The 23,288-nt window shown below is 35.0% G+C and overlaps 1 protein-coding gene across 1 annotated transcript in view; it reads right to left on the bottom strand.

Annotated features, from left to right (window-relative positions):
- Positions 1-1,389: 1,389 nt before the first annotated feature.
- Positions 1,390-23,288, bottom strand: part of TMTC2 (transmembrane O-mannosyltransferase targeting cadherins 2) — a 117,913-nt gene continuing 96,014 nt past the window's right edge. Inside the window, exons 5-10 of the mRNA XM_072401217.1 lie at positions 20,862-20,947; positions 20,299-20,483; positions 17,941-18,019; positions 7,058-7,179; positions 4,921-5,002; positions 1,390-1,505 (exon numbers count right to left, since the gene is read on the bottom strand). Coding sequence (XP_072257318.1) covers positions 4,931-5,002; positions 7,058-7,179; positions 17,941-18,019; positions 20,299-20,483; positions 20,862-20,947 — 544 coding nt within the window. The 3' untranslated portion in view covers positions 1,390-1,505; positions 4,921-4,930. The remainder of the gene's footprint in view (positions 1,506-4,920; positions 5,003-7,057; positions 7,180-17,940; positions 18,020-20,298; positions 20,484-20,861; positions 20,948-23,288) is intronic.

Below are 23,288 nucleotides of genomic sequence, written 5' to 3'. Positions count from 1 at the left end.
TACAACAATCAAATCTTTTAATTAGAAAAATATAACTATTTTAGGCATTTGTATAAATCACACTGTGAATAATGCAAGAATAAGGAATATATACCCTCAGAAGGTTAAAAGCTAACAAAGAGGAAAAAGTAATTAAGCTGAAGAAAAAAATGTGACCATAAGAAATGATGATCCTTTACATAGTGTAATTGAGAAACAAGAGACGTAAGGTTTAGAATTTAACTGTAAGGAGACGGTCACCTTGAGGAAACAGAAAGCTGCTGACGGGCAAGAAGAGGTGCCTACCAGTACCTGCTGCTCAGCTAAGTCCTGGATCAGTCTGACAGGCAAAGCTTTGGCATTTCCAGCTAGTTTTAAAGTTTCCCTGCCCTCTTCTGCCTCCTGCACATTTTTATAGCAACTAAGGTAGCCGATTATGGTGATGGGTCAATGAGAATAGGGTGGTGGTGGGAGGTGTCTATTGGGTCAGTTTGTATGAGCAAACTTCAGCACTAAAAAGCTGCTGCAAGTTATGTGCACCTCTGGATGTCTGCACATCATAATGTGACAAGGTCTCGTTGGCCCAATATTAAAACGCTAAATATATTGTCAGGAAAGGGACACAAATAAAGAATTTCTACAAATTTTAGAGGTTCACACATCTGAAAGGAGGTTAGTTAGATATGGAAAAGCATCAGAGAATTTAAAACAGAGCAGCCTACAAGTTTAATGGAGAGAGTGATTTTATATATATATATATATATAATATCTTACAGTTGTTTAGTCTCATATAGTATGCAACTAAATCATGATTATTTTGCACTGTAACCAGCCACTGGAGATTAAAAATGAGCTCTTTCCCTGTGTTGCATATGTAATATAAAAACATTGTAAGTAGGCTAAAACTCCTGTTGGATGTCAAGAAGTAATTTATATTCCTATTGACTGGTACATAGAATCATAAAACTGAACACTAGTCTTGTGCCTATTTTAAGCAGACAAAAAATGTCACCTTTTATGGAGCACAGTGTCAACAGTATGGAGAATAACTGGATAAAGATCATTTATCCTAAAGAAGGTGTATATAAAGGATTGAAATGGCTATTGGTCATACACATTCTAGAATTTAGGAAATTCAAATTAAATGTTTTAAGGCAAGGCACTTGGATAGAAAGAAGGTCATTTAGATAGAAAATCTGCTATACTATAATAAAAGTGTCCCTCTACACTATTCCACTTTTGGGTCCCCTTCAGGTCTTTCTGACTGTATGCCTGTGTGGCCATTACAGAGGCACACAGTCGGATGTGATGGGCACACAGGGGAGAAAAAAAAACCTACAGCCATAAATAGGGGCACATACAATAACATAGGTTAACAAACTAAAACCAGAAATATAAACAATGAACCAACCTGAGCATGTGAGCTGCATTGAAAACCACATCAAATTCAGAACTGTCCAGTTCTGCAGCCTTCTTTGCCATTTCTGCAGCTTCCAGCACTCGCCCTTCTTCCAGTAGGAATTGTCCTACAATAACAATAGTAATGAAACACAAAATATAACATTAAAATCATATCCACATCAATATCCAATCTGATTCTGGAATTATTTCAAAGATAGATGCAATCCACAAATCGTAAAATTGTACGTAGGGCTACATTTCAAAACTCTATTTAGAGAATAACTTCCCTACCCATGTATAATGTTTCCTGTTATTTCTCCATTGGGTGTATCTAACATCCCTCCATGGGCTGACAATTGTAACTCTACTGCTTTAAACTGGTTAAAAAAAAAAAAAAAGTTTACATCTAGTTTAAAGTAGATGTAAACCCAAACACTAAAATCTCATATAGTTTAAAGTAGATGTAAACCCAAACACTAAAATCTCATATAAAGTTTAAAATAAAAGTTATTTTAAAAGTTCATGCTTTGCAGTTTTTATTAAAAGAATACCTGCCATGAAAATTTAAAAATCTCCACTAGAGTAAGAAAGACAGATGTGTTTATATAATGTACTTTGAGATTTGGAATCATTTTGGTAAACAGCAAGCATGAGAATTTGGGAGAAGACTTAACCATGAAACCCTTGTTCACTGCCAACAGCTAATCTGAAAGGAATGAGCCGACACATAACGGAATCTGATCAACGTGATCAATAATTATATCGATAATATATGAAAACACTCATTTAACTTTAAAATTCCTTCTGACACAGTACCGCTTATATGAATGGGTGAATATTATAAAATCCGATCAATAACAATTCATCCTTAAAATTTAGACATTCTTCAATTTGAATACACCTTTCCTAATTATTGGAAGCGCGTGCAAGGAGGCAAAGCCAGTTACCATCTGAGAGAAATGTCAAACTACAAAGATTAATCCCCACTTAGTTGGCTATCCTAATGAGGACAAATTGAGCCAATTTACTTTCTAAATCATTGTAAAATGCATATAAGGTGAAAGAATCACTCCTTAACAGTAATTGTAACTGAAACAAACTACAAAGATTGCAAAGAACTGGTTAAGAGGTTTCACATAGGATTTTGGTGGATCATGTTACAGTTTGGCTTTGATGTTGGCAGTCATTAATCAGTTTCTGACATCATTTAAAGCAACCCCATGAAATCCATCACAATATGGAACAATGAGCAAAGCTGTTTTTTTTGTTGACAAGTCATCAACCAAGAAAGCCTCTATCTTTCACTTAATCCAAGTAAATTAATCAAAGTAAATTAAAGCTTCAAAAACTCACCCATCCTTTCAAAGATAATTTTAGCATTAAATATCTCAAACATCTGATGTGATATGATTGATGTTCTTTTAAAAAGACCTTTATCATTTGAATTTATAGATTGCGTTTTAAATAGAAAATGATATTGCTGAGCATCTGCTCGCCCATCAGATATGCTCAAAAAATTGAAGACAAATAAACACAGTAACAGTTGGCAGTTTTTTTTTCGGAATCTAATTATGTTGAAAAAAAGGCAAAACTTATGTATACATGTACCACCTATGTATTTATTTTATTGCTGGTTTTTATTCCAGTTTGAATGGATGGTGAAATAGAAAAAGACAATAATAATCCTATAGTGCAACCTGTACTTTACATTCTATTGCACCAATAACATTAGTAAGAAAACTATCTATCTGTTGGGAGGGATTCCCACTGATCTCAAACAGCAAGTTATATAATTCCTTATGATATGCAAAGTCCAATGGTAACAAGTACACCAGACAATAAAACAAGAAACTGAAAGATTGTAATACATCTCCACCCTAACCAAACTAGACTATACCATATCACATACAACAACATACCCCTGAGGGATGGCGAGTAGTTGTGCGGTGCGTGGTGCACATATTAGGAAGACATAGGAAATGCCAAGGTACAGCACAAAAAGGACTGCTGAAATAAATGTCACTGGTCAAGTATAGTGTTGCACAAAACTCAATGATATTTTACATGTAGATAAAGTTAAGATTATTATCAGCTCTTCTGAAATGTCTTCCCATCTATACGAGTTAGGCTATGTGCACATGTAAGAATACTGTAACTAGAAATGACCATTAAAGATTGTTTCCAGTGACCAAAAGACACTGTACACATTCTAATCTATGGAAAGTAGAGGGGGGAGGACAAGTAAGTGACACACCAATCTGTGAGAAGGAATTGATGAACGACATGGGGGGGCAAGCATTTCCCCTGAGACAAGCACAAAAACACATATTTTGCATTTGGCAGCTAAAAGCATTATAAACCTAATTAAACATAAATGTTACATGCTTAACTAACAATGTGTTGCAAAAGGTCTGATTAAAGACATACAATGCAATGGCACTTTACATACTGCTCTTCATATTGCTAAATCCTTTAATTATATCATCACTAACACACATTGCAAACCAGAAGAACACATTATGCAGTGTATAATTCTTTTCTCACAGTAGGGCACATTTATGTTTCTGAATAGTCACATAGATTAGGGCACAATAGTAAATGTGGGCCACATTATACTGGACCAACATTTCTTTATTCTGACATATATTTGTAAATGAATAAAACGCTGCTGCTTCAAAAATTACACCAAAGGATAGTTATCTCTCGTTATGGAGAAAATGAGAAGAAACAGGTTAAAGCTTTGCAAACACAATGAACTCGGTCCCTATAAAGACTGATAAAAATGAGGATAAAAGTGCTATTGAAGTCGAGCTCTTAACCTATAAACACAACTACTACATTGAAGTTTAAAAAAAAAACTTTCATAAACTTGATAATATAACTTTTGTTGTAATGCAAGTTAATGTGTAATCCGCAACAGTAATTAGCTGTTTTGTGTCATATAAAAGGCATTTTATAAAGAAACATTCTATTCATTACAGGATTTTACAGACATTAAGTAATGGATTTTCAATTAAGATTACACACAGCTTTACTTAATTCAAAAGTGATGGCAATTTATGTTGACTTTTAACCCCCATGGACCCAGATTAAATTCTCATATTTTGTTTCCAGTATTAGGGTCTGATACCTGACCTCCTGAGATTTTATTCAAATGTACCTTCTGCATTAAGAACACCAACTCAACCAAAATACTAATGAAAAAGACTAAAATCAGTGCAGAAAATGGAGAATGTGGAAGAGAAGGGTTTGTATAAAGAAAAAACAAAAAGGAATCTTTAGATGTTAAGAGCTAAACTTTTGAGGTGTCACTCTTAACCCTGTATACAGGATCCATGAATCCCTAAGAAAACCCATTTTTAGTGTCACACATGTAATTAGCAGCAGACGATGAGTAGGAGATGTGAATAAAATGTACATAAATGACTGCAAATATTGCTTCATACATGCCTAATTATCTTATAAACCATAGGTATAATAACGATGCACAACCCAGGCCATTAAATGTGTCTGAAAATAAAAAGTGTTGCAATGACTTACCGTAATGCATTTAACAGTTTCCTTTGGTGGGATCCAGCTGTATTGCTTTTAAAAAGTAACGCTCAGCTTCGCTTTTACGTCCCTGAAAGCAAAGTTATAAATCATTTAGTATAACTAAAACTTTTCCGTTATGTTCACATTTAAAAAGGCTGATTTCCAGCTAGTTTTAAAGTTTCCCTGCCCTCTTCTGCCTCCTGCACATTTTTATAGCAACTAACCATTTACCAAAAAATGCAAAAGTCTAGCTGCAATGAAATTTACAACACAAAATGCAATGCCAGTGCCCATCAATGTCAGATTAGCACAGGTAGGATACTTAGGAGTCGGGTTGTTAATGATATATTCCTGATAAACTTGAATGACACCTCCCAGTTGTAAAAATAAGAAAATAAATAGACCAATCGCTACACATCATTGTGAGAATATTGTTCAATATAGGAAAAATGAGTAACACTGGAGGCAAGAGGGGGGCTTATTATAGATGGTTTTGCTAAAGAGAGATAGGCTGTTCACTTGCAAGGAATACTTTACTAGGCATAGTAAATAAATTTGCATTTTTTTTTCAAATTGCCTTGAACATGATTGGGTATTTACTAAGCTGACTTTGTCAATTAAATAACCTAAATTATTTTAATAAATCAGCTCCAATATCTCTTGTGATTAAGAAGAAGGCAGCTAGAAAGAAAGGTAGGAGTGGCAGAGACAGCTTTGCAACAAGCTAGAGTTGCACTCCTCGACTATTTTGCTCCAGTTCTTTTTCATGAACATGGAAGAGTCTGTATAACAGCCTTCAACAAATGCATGGATATCCTGTAAGCATTTAAGCACTTCTCAGAAATAACTGCAAGAAAAGTCAGATAAATTTTCATTCCACTCTTTTATACATAGGCCCCTGTAACCTAAAATCCTATTAATCACATTTCTAAGCCATCAAACATTTACAATGTTTTGCCAGTGCAAACAAAAGCCAGGTGTCTAAATTGCATATGGATATTTTGGTAGGGAAAGAATGCCAAAACTGACAAACAGTGTAAAAATAATGAAACAACAAAGCCAAATTCTTAGAAGTAAAAGTTTATGCCTTAAAGAGAATATCTAGTATATCAACTGTATAATATATATATATATATATATATATATATATATATATAGGCTAGGGTTTGCTTTGGCAGTTGGAGAGATTTAGGGTGTGTCTTAAGTTTTGACGTAAGTAGCTAAGTTATAGGTAGCAGTGCTGGGCAGCTCCTGGTTGTCTGGGAAAATACCTGTACAGCCGGACAAATAGAGCACTCCACATTTTCTGGTTTACCCAGCATCTTTGAGCCCTTGGCCCCTCTGAATTGCACAAGGCCCATCCATTTCATTCAGATTTCAGTTCTTTTTATGACGGATATTTACATGTGGCTGTTACCACAGTTTACTGTTTTCAGGAAGCTATTTACAGCACCGTATTTGCCGTGATCTGCCTTGCATTGCAGTAGGTCAATTACTATGTCACTGGATCTAAAATCAGGCATGTATTGAAAATGAATAGATTTATGTTGTACTTAATTAGCATATTAATATGAGGGAAAGAAGCAAACAAGAATACAAATACTAGCACATTAAACTTCAGGAGATATAAAACAAATACGATTTTTTTAAACTATATCATTTAAAACAAATTATTTTACAGTGAAAACCCAGGGCAAATGTAGATGGATAGGACTAAATTTTGACTTTAAAAACATTAAATTTAGCCATGTGCCTGGACTGGTAGTCTCTTGTTGGTCCTCCTCCTCTTAAGCAAATATCATATAATTATTGTTTTGGTCACATAACTGGCACCTGCAAAATGCTAAATGTATTATTTTACAACACAAGTCTTATGTTGCCTTTAGATTACATACTACATTGTAAATGTAGAAAACAATATAATTTCACTATTTCAATTTATGTTTGCTTCAGCTTTTAACTGGGGAAAAATGTCTACATAAATAGCATATATGCACACAGCTGCTATAACCTGTCAATCATTAAAAATGATAGCTCACTCAGCAAAGTAAAAGGAAGTGTTTTGATAGAAAGCCTAAGTGAAAATCGATCAGAAACAGTCACAAGCAACAGTGTATTCGAGGAGTGTGTTGTCTTTTCTCACCGTCAGGGTCAGTAGCTTGCCATAAGTAAGATGTGCTGGGATGTGGTCAGGCTTTGATCTCAGAGACTCCATGTACCAGTGCTCAGCTTCAGAAACCTTGTTCAACCTCATGTAGGCTTCTCCTGTTGAAAGATCAGACAACAGTTTAGAATGACTGGTATCAATTTCTTCGTCTTAGAAAAAAGTTACATTACTGCACACATGACAAAATCTCAGCAGGAAAGGCAGACAAATATTATCCATCAGGCTAGCAAAAATACAAAAAAGAAAAAACACAGTTATGGGGAAACATAGAATGACACCCCCAATTTTATCTGAAAATGGTTTAACCACATTTGGTGGTGTCTAAACTCTCTGTACTGCACCACTCCGACAAAACAGACCATTATTATTGTGTTACATAAATTTAACTAAATGCTTGTTACTGGGACAAGAAAGTAAAAGAACACAAACAACAAACAGAACCTGGCACATAAGCAACAGGTAAAATATACCCACTCATAACATTGCAAATTTACTCCACAGCACCTCCGCTTGCAGGACTTTTCACCAGCTGTAATTTCCAAGCTATTCTTCATAGCATTTAGAGACTACCTGTGAACTTTGATTCTTATTTTACCTGTGTAATCCCTGCCAGTATGCTTTCAACTAATTTCAACCTTCTTAAACATTCTCCGCGAATCCCGAGGAAGCGGTTTTGGCATAACGCGTTATGGGAGGATATGGGAGGATATGGGAGACGTTATTATCGTATAACTCTACTCTATGACATACAATATCAGGGATTTTTTGTCTAGTAAAAAGGTCATATTTCCCACCTTTATAGATGTGGGAATGACCTTCACTGCTATGTAAATATGTTGGTGATATAATCCCTGTATATGTCATTTTTTCTATTGAATGTACTATGCGTTTGTCACAAAAAAAAAAAACATGCCGTCTCTTTCTTTTTATAATTTTTTACTATTACTATTTTTTGGGGTTGGCAAAATCTTCCTAAAACAACTAGGAGTTAGGTGGGATCAACTTTTATAAACTTTACACATCAATATACCCACTCATCCAGTTTCCTGGAGTCAATATAGATAAAAGTAAAGACCAATTTTCTTTTGCACATTTTAGGAATAATAATTATAGAATCATTTTTCCCTGCAAGAGAGAAAATCAAACATTTACCCCTTGCATTTAAAAATTGTTCTCTGACACTCCCCGCACTTTACTGTTGGCTGTGGTAGGTTCTATATAGCCTAGGCACTGACCGTTCATTCTTAAACCACTGAATGATCACCACTGAAGTCTAAAAATAGCATTCTATTAGAAGGTGGACAAAATGGCAGCCCTTCTACCTTTCTCAACATTTACCACTTTGGTTCCTAAATCCTAATCCTTCAATCTAATCCCAGCCTCAAAGCCAGGGGAAACTACTTTTTCTGCGTCTGAATCATACTACTGGTCCACAGGGGGTAAAAAAAATATTGCCTTAAGTTCTACCTTAATTCGGTTGGCAATACATTTGAAATATATAGTACAATAAACTCTGTATTCTTTGTAGCATGATCTGCCAAATTTTTAGGGTTACTCCTGTTAAACAGAAAAAAATGATCCTGTTTTTTTGTTTATAGGAAAGAAAATTCTAGACATTCATTAAGGTAAGAATGGAGAGCTTAGGCTTAATAATCAGTTATTTGACTCTTTGTAAGAGTAGTATAAACAAAAAAAAAATAGCACAAAATTATTTGTCGTGTTTCCAGGTTACTTTCTCTTAAAAATGTTTTTATTAGCAAAAACATTTTGCTAATTTACAATGATTAATGGAAAAAGGGATATTTTTCCACAAGAATATGAACAAGCACAGGAGATCAGAGCTAGATTTACCAAGGGAAACTTTGGCTTGTATTTAAAAATCCCAAATATTTAATTGTAATAAAATCATACTTGATTTTACTGGAAGAGAACTACACTGAAAAAGTATGTCTCAGACACAGATGTAAAACATTTATTATTTTTTTTTATATGCATTTCTTACTTCTTTCCAAAATCTAACATTTACATAGACTGCTGAAGCGTAAGATTCCCCTGTCCCAAGGTCTATGAAATAGTCAAGTGGTAACCAAAGGTATTTTGTTACTGGGCAGCAACAGAGGCATAGTAGCTACGCATTATCTGCTGTTGGTAAACTGGAAGTAATAGCAATTACCAAGTGGCATGTTTACCAAACATTTGCCAAATACAGCATATAGTGATTATGTAAATATGATTGCATTATTAAAACATATATAGCAGAAGATGTTTAGATTGTTGATAATGATAATTCAGATCTAAGCCAAAGGCTTCATGAACATTTGTAATGTTCATAGTGAAATGATTCAACTATACAGTAAACTGACCAAGGGTGGTAGTCAGCAGCATGTGTTTGATGCACGGGAAAACTTGCTCAGTTGATCTATGCTATGATAACTATATTCTTATAAGAAGTAACCTCTCATGAAGAATACCAGTGTGGGGAAACTTAATTAGAAAGTATTTTTTCCCACATTGACAGACTGAACATTCGTTCTGGAACAGTAAATGAGTAAAAAGGTTCCGTTTCACTGCAACAAATTTGTTGGGGCAATAATCATGGTATACGAGCAGACAAGAGATGCATTTTCAGGTCTGCGTGATCTGCAAGAGATAAAAAATATTTTAGAAGGTAGATGCCAGAAGTCAAGTTTCTTCAAGGCAGTGTAGATTTGTAATACAATAAAATTAAAGCCTTTGTGCCAATCCCTAAAAAAATATTGTGCTTATTAATCGGTCCATAATCCTTCCCATTTTTAAAAAACATCAGTGCAAATTTTTCTGGTTAAACAATTGCAGATTTGAAGATATTAGGAGAATGGATTTAATTTAGAAAAGTGAAAATTCAACCAATCCACCACCATTTTTATGGTTTGCAAAGTATTTACCTGATAAACTACTTAAAAAAAAAGCGAACAACATCAATTGAGATGTGACTAATCCAAGAAGCTACAATGTTAACAAGTGAATGATGAGTGCACTTAGCCTCCAGAAGCATCCAGATGCAAAACTCTCGAAAGGAGCGTGGTTTGCAGACTTGGCAATGCAAAAATAATTTAAAAAGCTCTGCAAATTTCACATCTTTCATTAAAACCAATTAAAGAACATCTCTAACCAGTCTAAAGCTGCCAGTACACAAAGAGATTAGGTCTTTCAACTTGGCCGTGCAGGCAGAGCACTAAGCAACAGTTTTAGCACTCAACGATGTCCAAACCTAACAGAAATATGCCGAACACTGAAAAACGTGAAAAATATTTTTGTATCAGAACATATTACATTCATCTCGTTACCAACCTGCATCTTTCATCTGGCCAATGGACATTCCAAAAATAATCTGTCCTAAATTCACCAGCATCCCAGCATAGATGTTCTGTGATTAGTTTACTAAATCAGAAACTTAATCTCAAACCTAGATATTAACAATGAAAAATACTAGTAAAAATATTTGACACTTCAGGCTTGCTTTAAAGAGCAGGAATAGAAAAGGAAAGAAACCCCAGGTCACTGGAAAACCTTTGTAACACCACTAACTCTAGCTAACAGTTGTTTAGTATCACCTATCATATCCACTTATCACTAGCAATGATCAGATCGATCAGTCACGTCACTACTGAATATTAGACATTGCATCGGGAGTATAAAGCTATTATGAACACTAGAGAGCTTTGGCTGAATTTAATTCAGTTTGGAATTTATGACTACACTCCTTCTACTCTGGCGTGGCTACACATCATTGCTGTATAACTATTGTCCCTGTCTTTCAGGGTTTATTTAATCTTTTAACTGTCCGCTCATAACTGATTTATTGCAAACTGCTATTAAGCTTTACAGTGTGGAAAACGCAGGGTGGAAAGCCAGAAGACTTGGAAGGAATCTTCATTTTCAACTGTTTTGCAGCCCCAACTACTTTGGCGAAGTTAAAATAATTAAAATACCAAAATAGTATTCCCACCAGGTACTTCAAGCAGCCAAAAATTCTTGGCTTTGTTGTACACAAGGGACAAACATTAGCTGTATGGAAAGAAGTTTAACTTTTGACGTACAGTCAGACAGGACTCTATTTAATTATTTTTGTTGAAAACCTAATGTGCCAACAGGACGTCAGTTTTGATGGATGTTACATGTAACCATTTGTTTATTGACAAGTTAATTAGGGATTGACAGGAAAATATTTATTTATACAGTGATAGTTGTTGAACAGAAACATGAAACTCCTATCAGCACTGTGATTTTCAGGCATCAGTAATTAATTGCAATACCGCCTGCCATAGAATGTTTTTGTTTAATCTTTTGACAGGATACTAACAACTTTTTCTAAATCTCCAATAACCAGAAGCTTTCAGCATATCCAGCAATATCTATTTTTTTATCGGGTCTGAAAATCATGTGCAAGATTGTAAAAATGAGTAACATTGATATTTGATATGCATGAAAATGAGAAATGGTACAGTGTCATTTTTATGGATATTCTCAGTGGCGAAGTCTGTGATATGTAAATGTGTTATATAAACTACGGTTAGCCATAAATCACCATTTCAAGGGGGAGATGATAAGCACTTCCACTGATAAAAGCTCTGCCTGTCATATACAGCAATTTTACAACTTGTTGGAAAAACACTATACAAACATTGGCTGAGAGGTGGTCAAGAGATAATGTTGGGTTTACAGTAATGGAAACTGGATTGAAATTTGTTTGTGAGAAGACATCCAGGCATGGACATTCTAAGCCTGGGCTGATCTTTCCTTTCAGCATCACTGACACTCAATCTGTCCGATTACCATGGATTTAGGAAATAGTTTAAAAGTGTATAAAGCCAGTCTGTGACCTCTGTGGACAACACAGGGGCCAAATGATCTCAATGAACAATTCAGTTATTATGGACTTTCATCTTTGGCTACTATTGTTCGACCAAGGGTAAAGTTGCTTTAGATCAGTGAAAAAATATGTACAAGCTGATCATTGTTGGTGCTTCAAAATTACAGACCAGTCTTTAGGCATTATAAAGTGGCCATATGCAGGAACTATTTTTTTCTCAGTTAGAGAAAAAGAAACCAAACTGCAAGCAGTTACTGGCTTTGTTTTTTACTTTTGTTTTGCAATGTTCTTGAGATTTTGTTATATGGTCAGCTCAGATGCAAATAATGCTTAATGGAATTCTTGCTGAAAATTTCTAGTGAAAGTACAAGAATATAGCTCAGAGTGTGCTTGTTATGAATACATCTAACATCCAGTCAAGCTTGAAAAAATGAAAATATTATGATTTTTAAACTGGATTACAGACTTGAGCAAAATCTGATCAGCCAATTGTGAAAAACAGAATTGAGTTGTGCCCTATGTTCAGCTTGTAAAATAACAGCATTACCCGGGAAGGCTTACATTTTCGCACCACTAAACTCGTAGCTGCACAAATTACTGTAACAGGTGGACCCATGTGGTTTTAAACGCAATGTAATACAATAAACTGTACAGTATCACATTTCCAGGAAAGGAAAAGACATCTAAATCTGAACTTGATCTTTAAGCAATCTTTAATTTTGGCATTAAAGTCTACAAACTCCCAAAAGGATCATTATATCTTTTGACCCGAAAGTTTTAATTGAAACTTTAAACAAAATACGAATACATCTGACCTTTATAGAATGTTTAATGCCAGACAAATTCATCTATGTAGCTTTAGCTTGCAGCGTGTTGATTTATACTTAAAGAAGATTAATACCACAAAAGGAAGAGGAATAGTGCATTCTAAGAATAAATATAATATTTTGTACAAGTAAAAAAAAAAAGTGTTCCTGAAGCTGACAACTTTGCAAATGTTTTGCACTCTTCAGTCCAAGGTTCATGGACAGTTCTTCAAGCCACAGGTATGCAATAAAAGTTCAGTTGTATCTCCAGTTCAAGTTTGTGTTTTTTTAAGTTTTAATGGGAAGAGCATGCCTTTTTCCTTAAGTGATTAGTTTATGTGAATACTCCCTGATAGTATAGGTTGATAAAATTTTGTGGAACCCCCAACATCATTCTCATCTATTTCTCAGTGGACCATCATCTGCTGCCAAGTGACAAAACAATACCCGTTACAATATATTTAAAATGACTGTACGTTTTCGGATTTAAACCAATCTGAATATAAACTTGGCACATAAAATAGCCTTACTATTGCTTCAAAATACTGGAAAATGCTTTGACTCAAATATAAACCTAGGGCACAAAATGCAGTCATCACTGCAAACATTCCAGGGAGTAATCAATTGAAAAAAATGCAAATACATCCATGGTGTGTTATTTTTCAAATATTTTTTTTAAAAGGGAAAATAAAAATCACATGAGTAATTTTAGTCTGTATGTTTTTTCTTTCTTTTTAAAACAGCACTTTTGTGTTTATGATTGCTCCCTGGTTCCTAAATGTTCTTTTGTGCATTACTAGCGGGCACCAGAAGATAGTGCCATGTCCTAATGTAGGTGTGTGGAACAAACTCACATCTACCAAGCAAGAGTTTGTTATACATTTTAAAGGAGAACACAGTGCCATTAACTGGTGTGACTTGAGTACAGATATTATTTTTCCAATGGCATTTTGAGGGGACAAAAATCTCACGTGAAAGAATGTAATAGAGAAAAAATATCTTTGGACATTTTCAACAAAGGTGTTTACCTGGTTGGAGTCTGTTAGCTGCTTCCAGCAAAAAATATTCTTTACTATGATCATTGTTGCCTTTCCAGAAGAAAGACTACTACATGACACGGAGTGTCATCTGGTAAAAATAATGGGTCATTGTTTTGCACAGAGGAATTGTGTTGAAACAGGCAGGTACTGCCAAAATTGGTCAAATCTAGAGCTAGGAAGCTGTAAACAACCTCTGCATTGGGTAAAACCTCTGTTATTAGGATTTTTGGATGGATGCAAATGAGAAAAAAAACCTAAAATGGAGGTTAGCAAGAAGACCGAGCCTGTCAAAGCTCTACATTTACATATAACCTCACAATGTGAAAACATCTGATTTGAGAAAACTCAGAAAAAAGGTTTGTTGAATTAGGGCCTCAGGAACATGAAATGACATATTTAGAAGAAATATCAAGATAATGTAATCAGATAATTTTTCATAACATATTATGAACCAAAAGAAATTAATCCCACAAAATGCAACAAAAACTTAGAAAACACAAATAACAAAACTAAAAACAACTGATCACAAGTTAAATATAAAAGCAGAACAGAAACAAGATACAACAAAACTGTAATGCAAGTCCAACTGTTTCTGTAAAATTATAACTGTCTTTGCATCTGCCTACATGTAACCCAAAACTTCTATCTTTCCCAAATTCTTCCTGATCTGAACTCCACAAGTACTAAACCCACAAAGAAAAAATGGCCTTAAATCACTGGATAATTAATGAATAATTGCTGGGGCTGAAGCTGGTCTTTGTGGCTCAAATAACAGAAAGTGGCCCTTTCCTACCTAAAATGTGCAGTTTAGCAAAATTATACCACATGGTGAAATTGAGTTTGTTTTCTCAAAAATGTTTACTTTGGCAAAATGTTCACTTTTGCCACAAAACTGGTTCTGCAAAATTCGGCTGCTCATCTCTAGCCTGCACGTCCTAGTTTCTCTCTCTCCCAGTGGTTCCCAAAGGCTGTAAATACTGACTTGTTTATGTGAAAACAGAATCAAAATGTCAATGTATTAATGACTAATGAAGCCTCCTTCCTTTCAGGTTACGACTGTCTATTCTGCCTCAAGAAAAAATAGTAATGTTTCATTCAAAACAAAATGATTTCACCTTTAAAGGTATTAACACTCTCAAAAGTTTTAAATTAGGCATGAAAAATAAAAGGTCGTCAATAATAAATATTGGTAATTAGTGGGTATTCATTACAGAGGTAACTTACACAAAAGTACTTTACTGTGCCTTGTTTTTTGTTACATCATCACTGACAGCAAAGGAATTAGGTAGAGGTCCAATCTGGTAACCCCACTGCTTCAACGGTCACAGAATCCTGGCTATGTAATGCTTGCTGCCCTTATTAACCATTGCCTTGTTCCTGAACACCAATCTGGTTCTTCCCTTTATGATTTGCTCCTAAGTGTCCAGGGGCCACAACCTGGCAGTTATCCACTTCTCCTTGCTGTGCATTCAAGTGAACAAATGGCTTTTAAAACTCGGAGCCACTGTTTTTTCTATGTACAGTAAAGGATATGCGACCCAGATCCTTTCAGTGAATATTGACCCTGATGCGTGACAACTCTCATCACTACTAACCTGTTCAAACAATAGGACTGATTTATCTATGTGAAGACAACTGAGATAAAGGAAAAATCAAAGTGGTTCATTTGACAAAACTTCTGCCAGCTATTCTACTAGGTAAAATAAATAAAACTGACTTTCAGATAAGTTCTACTGTATGGGCTACATGGGAGGCAGATCATGAGGAACACGACTGTTGAGATTTTTAAATCCATAAAAGCAGAATATCATTATCACAGGTGCAAAAGTCTAAATGGTAACAAAAATCCTGATGTCAGGCTTAAAAGCAGGTGAAAAATATGCTTGCCAATAAATCATAACATTTAGAAAATCTAAAATGAAATGCAGTATGTAGAAAGAATGGAGGTGATTGATGGATTAACACTTTAAGAGTGCTAAACGTTCATGAAACAGAAAGTAGAAATTTTAAAATTATACACTAGAGCCTCTGGTACAAAAAAGAAAATAATGTATATATACACTTAGGTCCATAAATATTTGGACAGAGACAACTTTTTTCTAATTTTGGTTCTGTACATTACCAAAATTAATTTTAAATGAAACAACTCAGATGTAGTTGAACTGCAGACTTTCAGCTTTAATTCAGTGGGTTGAAGAAAAAGATTTCATAAAAATGTGAGGAACTAAAGCCTTTTTTTACACAATTACTTCATTTCAGGGGCTCAAAAGTTATTGGACAATTAACCCAAAGGCTATTTCATGGATTGGTGTGGGCAATTCCTTTGTCCTGTCATAATCAATTAGGCAGATAAAAGGCCTGGAGTTAAATTGAGGGGGGAGGACAATAGTGGTGGATGATCGCAGAATCATTTCCATGGTGAAGAGAAACCCCTTCACAACAGCCAACCAAGTGAACAACACTCTCCAGGAGGTAGGCGTATCAACATCCAAGTCTACCATAAAGAGAAGACTGCATGAAAGTAAATACACAGAGGGTGCACTGCAAGGTGCAAAGCACTCATAAGCCTCAAGAATAGAAAGGATAGATTGGACTTTGCTCAAAAACATCCAAAAAAGCCAGCACAGTTCTGGAAAAACATTCTTTGGACAGATGAAACTAAGATCAACCTTTACCAGAATGATGGCAAGAAAAAAGTACGGCAAAGGCGTGGAACAGCTCGTGATCCAAAGCATACCACATCATCTGTAAAAACATGGCGGAGGCAGTGTGATGGCTTGGGCGTGCATGGCTGCCAGTGGCACTGGGACAATAGTGTTTATCCATGATGTGACACAGGACAGAAGCAGCTGAATTCTGAGGTGTTCAGAGACATACTGTCTGCTCAAATCCAGCTAAATGCAGTCACATTGATTGGGAGGCGTTTCATAATACAGATAGACAATGACCCAAAACATACAGCCAAAGCAACCCAGGAGTTAAATAAAATTTATTTCACAAAGAAGTGGAATATTCCTGAATGGCCAAGTCAGTCACCTGATCTGAACCCAATTGAGCATGCATTTCACTTGTTGAAGACTAAACTTCGGACAGAAAGGCCCACAAACAAAAAGCAACTGAAAGCCGCTGCAGTAAAGGCCTGGCAGAGCAGTCAAAAGGAGGAAACCCAGCATCCGGTGATATCCATGAGTTCAAGATTACAGGCTGTCATTGCCATCAAAGGGTTTTCAACCAAGTTTTAGAAACAAACATTTTATTTTCAGCTTTTTAATTTGTCCAATTACTTTTGAGCCCCTGAAATAAAGTGATTGTGTTAAAAAAGGTTTAGTTCCTCACATTTTTATGCAATCTTTTTGTTCAACCCACTAAATTAAAGCTGAAAGTCTGCAGTTTGCATTGTTGCATGTAAAATTCATTGTGGTACAAAACCAAAATTATAAAAAAGTTGTCTCTGTCCAAATATTTATGGACCCAACTGTGTATGTGTGTGTTTATATATATATATATATATATATATATATATATATACACATACACATACATATTCCCGGGTGGGAAGAAATTTTAGGTGGGTGGCAGCCCCTGTTTTGTGACCAAACTCTTTGATAACTACCCAAAAACAGCCGGGTGGGTGCTGAAAAGTGCCGCGTGGTGCGCCCAGCTAAAAGTGCCTGGGGAGTCCCCTGTAAATGAAACCTTTAATCTGCTTTATGTTTTTGAAATCATAGTTTGTAATTGTAAGTTAATAATACATACAGTTTTACGTAATAGGACTCCGATGTATTGAATGGCATATGAGAGTTTTCTGCATAGAACCATGTCAGCCACTGAAAGACTGGGTTACCAAAGCCATATCTACATCCAGAATAAGCAATAGTAGTCAGTACAGCAACTGCAAAATCACCAAGCTGGATTTTTGATAATTTACAGAATTCATAAACTTATATTATATTTAAGAAGGAACAAGACAAAACCTGTTATTCTGCAAGTGTTGAAGATATTTGTTTTGATAGATGTTTTCCTTTAAATGTCAAACTATGGGGGCAGCTAAAAGTAAAGCACAATGTTTCTGCAAACTACATATTATTTACACCCCATTAAAAAAATAGTGAGATATACTTTTCGACACAGTTAACTATTTGGTTCTAGTATCTTTCTTACCCATCATGTTATACAAGCTCTGTGGTGCAAACTGTCTTGGCATTTTCTGTATTGCTTCTTGATAGACTAAGAGGGCATCCTAAAAAATAAACACACAAATAAAATATTGAAGTGAAAACCTACACCAAAAAAGTATAAAAAGTAATCCAGATAAATTAGACATGTTAGAACAAAAATTAACTTTTAACATACATTATATATTAGGCATTAGTCTCCAAACTCCAAATTATATATACATATGGGGCCTGATTTATTAAAGCTCTCCAAGGCTGGAGAATATATACTTTCCCCAGCAAACCTGGAATGGATCTGGTCCAGGATTGAAAACATTTGATAACAAATAGCAAATGATTTAGGAAATCTGTTAGGTCAGGTTTGCTGGATCACCCAGGTTCACTGATGAAAGTGCATCCTCTCTAGCTTTGGAGAGCATTAATAAGCCAGGCCCATGGTGTATATTAGTAAAGTAAAAAATTAATAATAAATTAAAATTAAAATAATTAATAATAAAAAATTCTATTATCAGCCTTTCACAAGAATAGGTTACATCATTTTAAAGCAATAACTCAGTAGAAGACTAGAAATAGCGCATAGAACACTGTCAATGTCCTCCTTAAATCAATCTCAAAGGTTTTGGTGTTATCACACAGACTACCGATGGAGAGTTAGCATAAATTGCATACACGTGATTACCGGTTGTTGCAAACCCCCAAAAAAATGAAAAAAAAAAAAAAACAAGCAGCCATCACTAAAGATCTCGAATGTTGGAAGGAGGTTGCTGGAAATAAACTGCATGACATAAATCATAAAAAAGGTTCTAAAGTATTTTATTAAAAATATGTAAAGTCATTTTGTCATAACTGAGAAAACAAGAATCCTTCTAAAAAAATTAGAAAGTAAAAACAAAACATATTTTAATAAAGGATCTACAAAATTAACCATCAAACACCTACACAAAAGTTCCATCAGCATTTTGGCCAAATTACACAAAAAAGGAAACATTTTAACAACAACCCTTCTTAATATATAGCATTACACTTGGAAAGAAGGAGAATTTTGTTGCCAAAAATCTAGGCAAACGTTTGGGTACTAAAAAAAATCCTGCACCATGTTTATATTGCTTAGTGTTGTGGTTGTAAGTTTTTCCATTCAAATTTACAGAACTTAAAAAGATCTTACAATTAAGAAAGCTGTTCAAATATGTAACATTTACAATACTCAGTCTCATTCAGAATCATGGCAGGCTCAAATAAACCAGATAACAGGGTTACCTTAGGCTTTAATATCTCAGAAAAGTCAAAAGGTCTACCAATTTTTTTTCTTGCATACCAGGACAAATTACCTTCTGAAGCAGAGGTAAGACAGGGCATAGTTATCAATTTGTAAAGTATCAGTTACAATTTAGGATAAAACTTAGGAAATAAAGCAGATTTATCATCACAACTTTTTTTTTACTTTATAATATATTATTATTATAAGGATGGATAACCCTTTTATATAAAGTTAAAAAGATGTTTTTTTTTTTCTAATTTTACATTACTTTTCCAATTTTGTCTTTACTGCCACAGTGGTAAAGACTGAATAGGAAGACCCCAACCTCCTGGGATACATATGTCACATATCTCAGGTGGCTGTGGGCTGCTCTTTGGTGCATACCCAATCATAAAAAAAGTAAAAAAAGTAGAAAGACGGCGGTTCCTGGTGTCTAGCCCTTGCTGAAATGAATAGGAAAGACAGGAAGTAGCAGGACCGACTGGACTAAGATTGCGGAGGGATTGACGGTAGTTCCGTTTTATTAGAATTAGCCAGGTATTCCTCTGTAAGATAATTATAGATCGTATCCAGTATGTTTTTTTTTTCTTGACTGGACTGGGACAAATAAAATAGAAATTGTTACAGTATTCCTCCTGGCCAAGATAAAAAATAAAAAAAAGAAAAGCAATATAACAACAACTAAACAATATATCTTGGCAGTTGAATATAGTTAAATAATCTATATATTAGAGATGAGGATATTCTGCCAAAAGGGAGTCTTTATTGTTATGAATGTTAGACGCAGCTGGATTAGTCTCAAGATCTTATTTGGGATAGAGTACAAATACTTTTAGAGTGTTCTTCAGATTGATAGCCACAAAGCCCCTGTGGGCCCATACTGTCAGTAATATAAAATTTGCACCAAATATAATGTTGTGTTGGGATATACCTGACCTGCACTCACTACACTCTGCACTGTAAACTTTTCCATGCTACGATATGTATTTTTCCCTGTTTCCTTTATTGGAAGAACATAAAAGCAAAACAAAAACAGATTTAAATTTAAAAAAGTTCTATATTTCACCAATATTTTAGAGATCTCACCTCATACTGGCCCTGTTCATGGTACAACTTCCCCAGATTATAAAGGCAGCTGGTCACTGAACTCTTATGAGCGTTAGGGTCTTTTAAGTTTTCATCTGGAATTTCGGAACATTTCAAGAAAGTCCTTCTGGTTTCTTCTGTCCTTCCCTGATTCATAAGAATAATTCCTGTATTCAAGTATGCCGCTGTAAAATCAATGATTGCAATAAGTACATTTTTTAATTAATACAAAACACTTTAAAGTAGAGCGATAAAATTTCAGGACTGCTTCCTTTAGTAGCAGAAAATGACCGACCTTTAAAGAGAAAAAAATCATTTTTGCACTCGTGTCTGTCACTAATTTTCCTTTCCCTACAGGAGAGACCACCATAGATGAATGGTGGTTCGGCCTCCATGCTTTCTCAAAACCTTTCATCTATACAAAACGTTGCCAATTAGGATGCCAGTTGTGATGATGGTTTTGTGGTGAGGTCTTAGCCCTTCATCTTACGTATAAAAAACTATGTGATGATAATGATAAACAGATGTGAATTAGGATGATAAAATGTAAATTCATTACTTACATGCCAGTGTAGGCCTGCTACCAATTGCTAACTTGTAGTAGTGCAGAGCCTCTGAAAACTTGCTGTTTTCCTGGAGCAGTAAGCCTCTGGAACACACAAAACAGGAGTATGATTGGTTATCAGAAAACTAGATCCACATATATTACTTTGCAGTATATTGTTGATTTTTAAGGCATATATGTTCATAAAATGCTGTATACAGCTGAAACACAAGTATATAGTTTATCCATGAAAGCAAGGACAAACCGCTGAATTTAAAGTTTAAATTAATATAAAAAGTGCAAAAATGTTGTCATGATGGTTATGATGGATACACAACCCATTCCTTGCATGAATCTCAGTCTTGGAAGATAGTCCTTTAATGGTATGTTTTTTTAACTAGATGTAACATATATAGAATATCGTTCCATGTTTGAGATGGTGAGATAAATGAGATAAAGCCATTAAAAAGCCAGTGCCCCTTAGTTCACACTTGAGTATCTGATACACAGTAATTAGGAAATTATGTTACTGTCAGAAACAGTTTCACTTCTCAGCAGCTAATATACATGAAGCCCAGAGAAAGTATTAGGTGAAGGCTGCCAAGTGCTGGCTGTTTTTAGGGATTATTTTTTTTACACTTGGAAGATGTGCTACCCTCCACTACCGATCAAAGGATTCTATATTGACTGAATATTACCATTTCACTTCCACATATAAATTAATTTAAAAGTTGGAAGCAATATTTAACTATGAACACATTACTGTCTAATGCAAATGGGAAACACATTGTTTTAATCGGAGGCGCTTTAAAGTCTTAGAAGACATGGTAACATTGAATAACTGTGCTCTGGTATATTTTTAGAGATATTATCTTATTAGCTCTTAAAAACAAGAGTAACAATGTAGCTCTCTGTTTTATGTTAGTGCCAGCTTTCAAACTCTTTGTAAAACACGTATACGTAAACATGACTTTGTATATGAAATATTTCCTAATGTAACACACATGGAAGAATACATTATTTTGCAGACTGCGTGCCATTAATTAAACTTGGCAGGTGACAGAGCTCAATGAAATTTCAAAAGCAGTTAGGAAAATCTATATTTAAATCAGGAGATTATATGAAATTCGAAAAGTATTACACATGCTAGTCCTAATAGATACAATCTATTTGATAACAATTGGTTTACTTTTCTTTTTTATCCATAGAACACAGAAGCCAAATGTTTTTTCTCTCAGCTCCTGAGTGCTGTGACCAACATCCACAAAAGTGCACTTGTTCAGGTCTCAGAATATAATGAGGCCTAGAAGATTATTGATTTCCGACTCAACAAAAGTTTTTTCTTGGCTATGATAAAAACCAATGTATTTGGAAACACATCATATTTAGTTTAAAGTACAAAAATATTCGTTCTACAAAATCCTCCAGTGCCACCCTTCCTAGCTGAACCAATCTAACGTAACAACTCTACCCCGGAGAACACTTATCCTATTACTAGTAATGATTTAGATGCCGAAACCTTCTGTAGGGCTGTATAACAGATAACACATAGGAAAGGCATAAACAACAATGTAGGAGATGCAGATGAAACCCAGATAAACAGCTAACCTTGTATATTGAACATAAAGATATAAGATGTAGAATCAGTAAGAGACATACCAGTAGTGCCTCCTAGATATGTCATACATAAAGCCAGGATAGAGATGTATTTTTACAAAGCACTCATAAAAACTAACAGCCTCAAGCATATGATCTATGGAAGTGAGGGCTAGAATAGATAATGGAGCTGTGTTAAATTAGAAGCTTGCAATCTAGATAGGGTGATTTGGGTCAGATTCTTTACAGGCCTAAAGTGAATTTAGATTACCTTGAAAGTAGCCAAGTGAGGTTTGAATGTCAGATCGTAGGCAGGAGTTCCAGTACCTTACTGCGTCAGCCATACGCAGGGTTCATATCTTTGTTGCAAAAATCCACTTAGTTGCAGGCCACACCAGCAAAGTAACTCCCCCAAAGAACTAAATCTTCCCTCGGGGTCTCCATACAGTTCTGATCTGGTCTATGGGAAGTTAGTGTCCACGTGCCACTAGCACTGGAGTAGATATCAAGAGAAATTACTACAAACACAGAAAGAAAAGCATGGACTGGGGTGAACGGAGGTGTGGCGGTGTTTCAAGGATCTTTTGAGGGCTTGTGAAACAAAAGAGTATTCACATATGAGTTATTTACATTTACATGCAGCTGGCATAACTGCTGGGTGATGCAGCTAATATCACCACAAAAGGGCTCTATTTATTAAAGAGGGAATCTGACATTCTCTCAAACATTCCCTGGTGAGAATCAGTTAATACTATTGAAAAACATAGACCTGGAAGATTCCCATAAATGTCAGATTCCCTGTTTTAAAAATAGATCCCAAAGACTGCATCTATCAGTGTAACATTACTTT

This window comes from Pyxicephalus adspersus, chromosome 2 (genome assembly GCF_032062135.1).
Source record: "Pyxicephalus adspersus chromosome 2, UCB_Pads_2.0, whole genome shotgun sequence".
NCBI lineage: Eukaryota > Metazoa > Chordata > Amphibia > Anura > Pyxicephalidae > Pyxicephalus > Pyxicephalus adspersus.
Note: the sequence above shows the minus strand (reverse complement) of the source record. Positions and strands in the feature narration are given on the sequence as shown.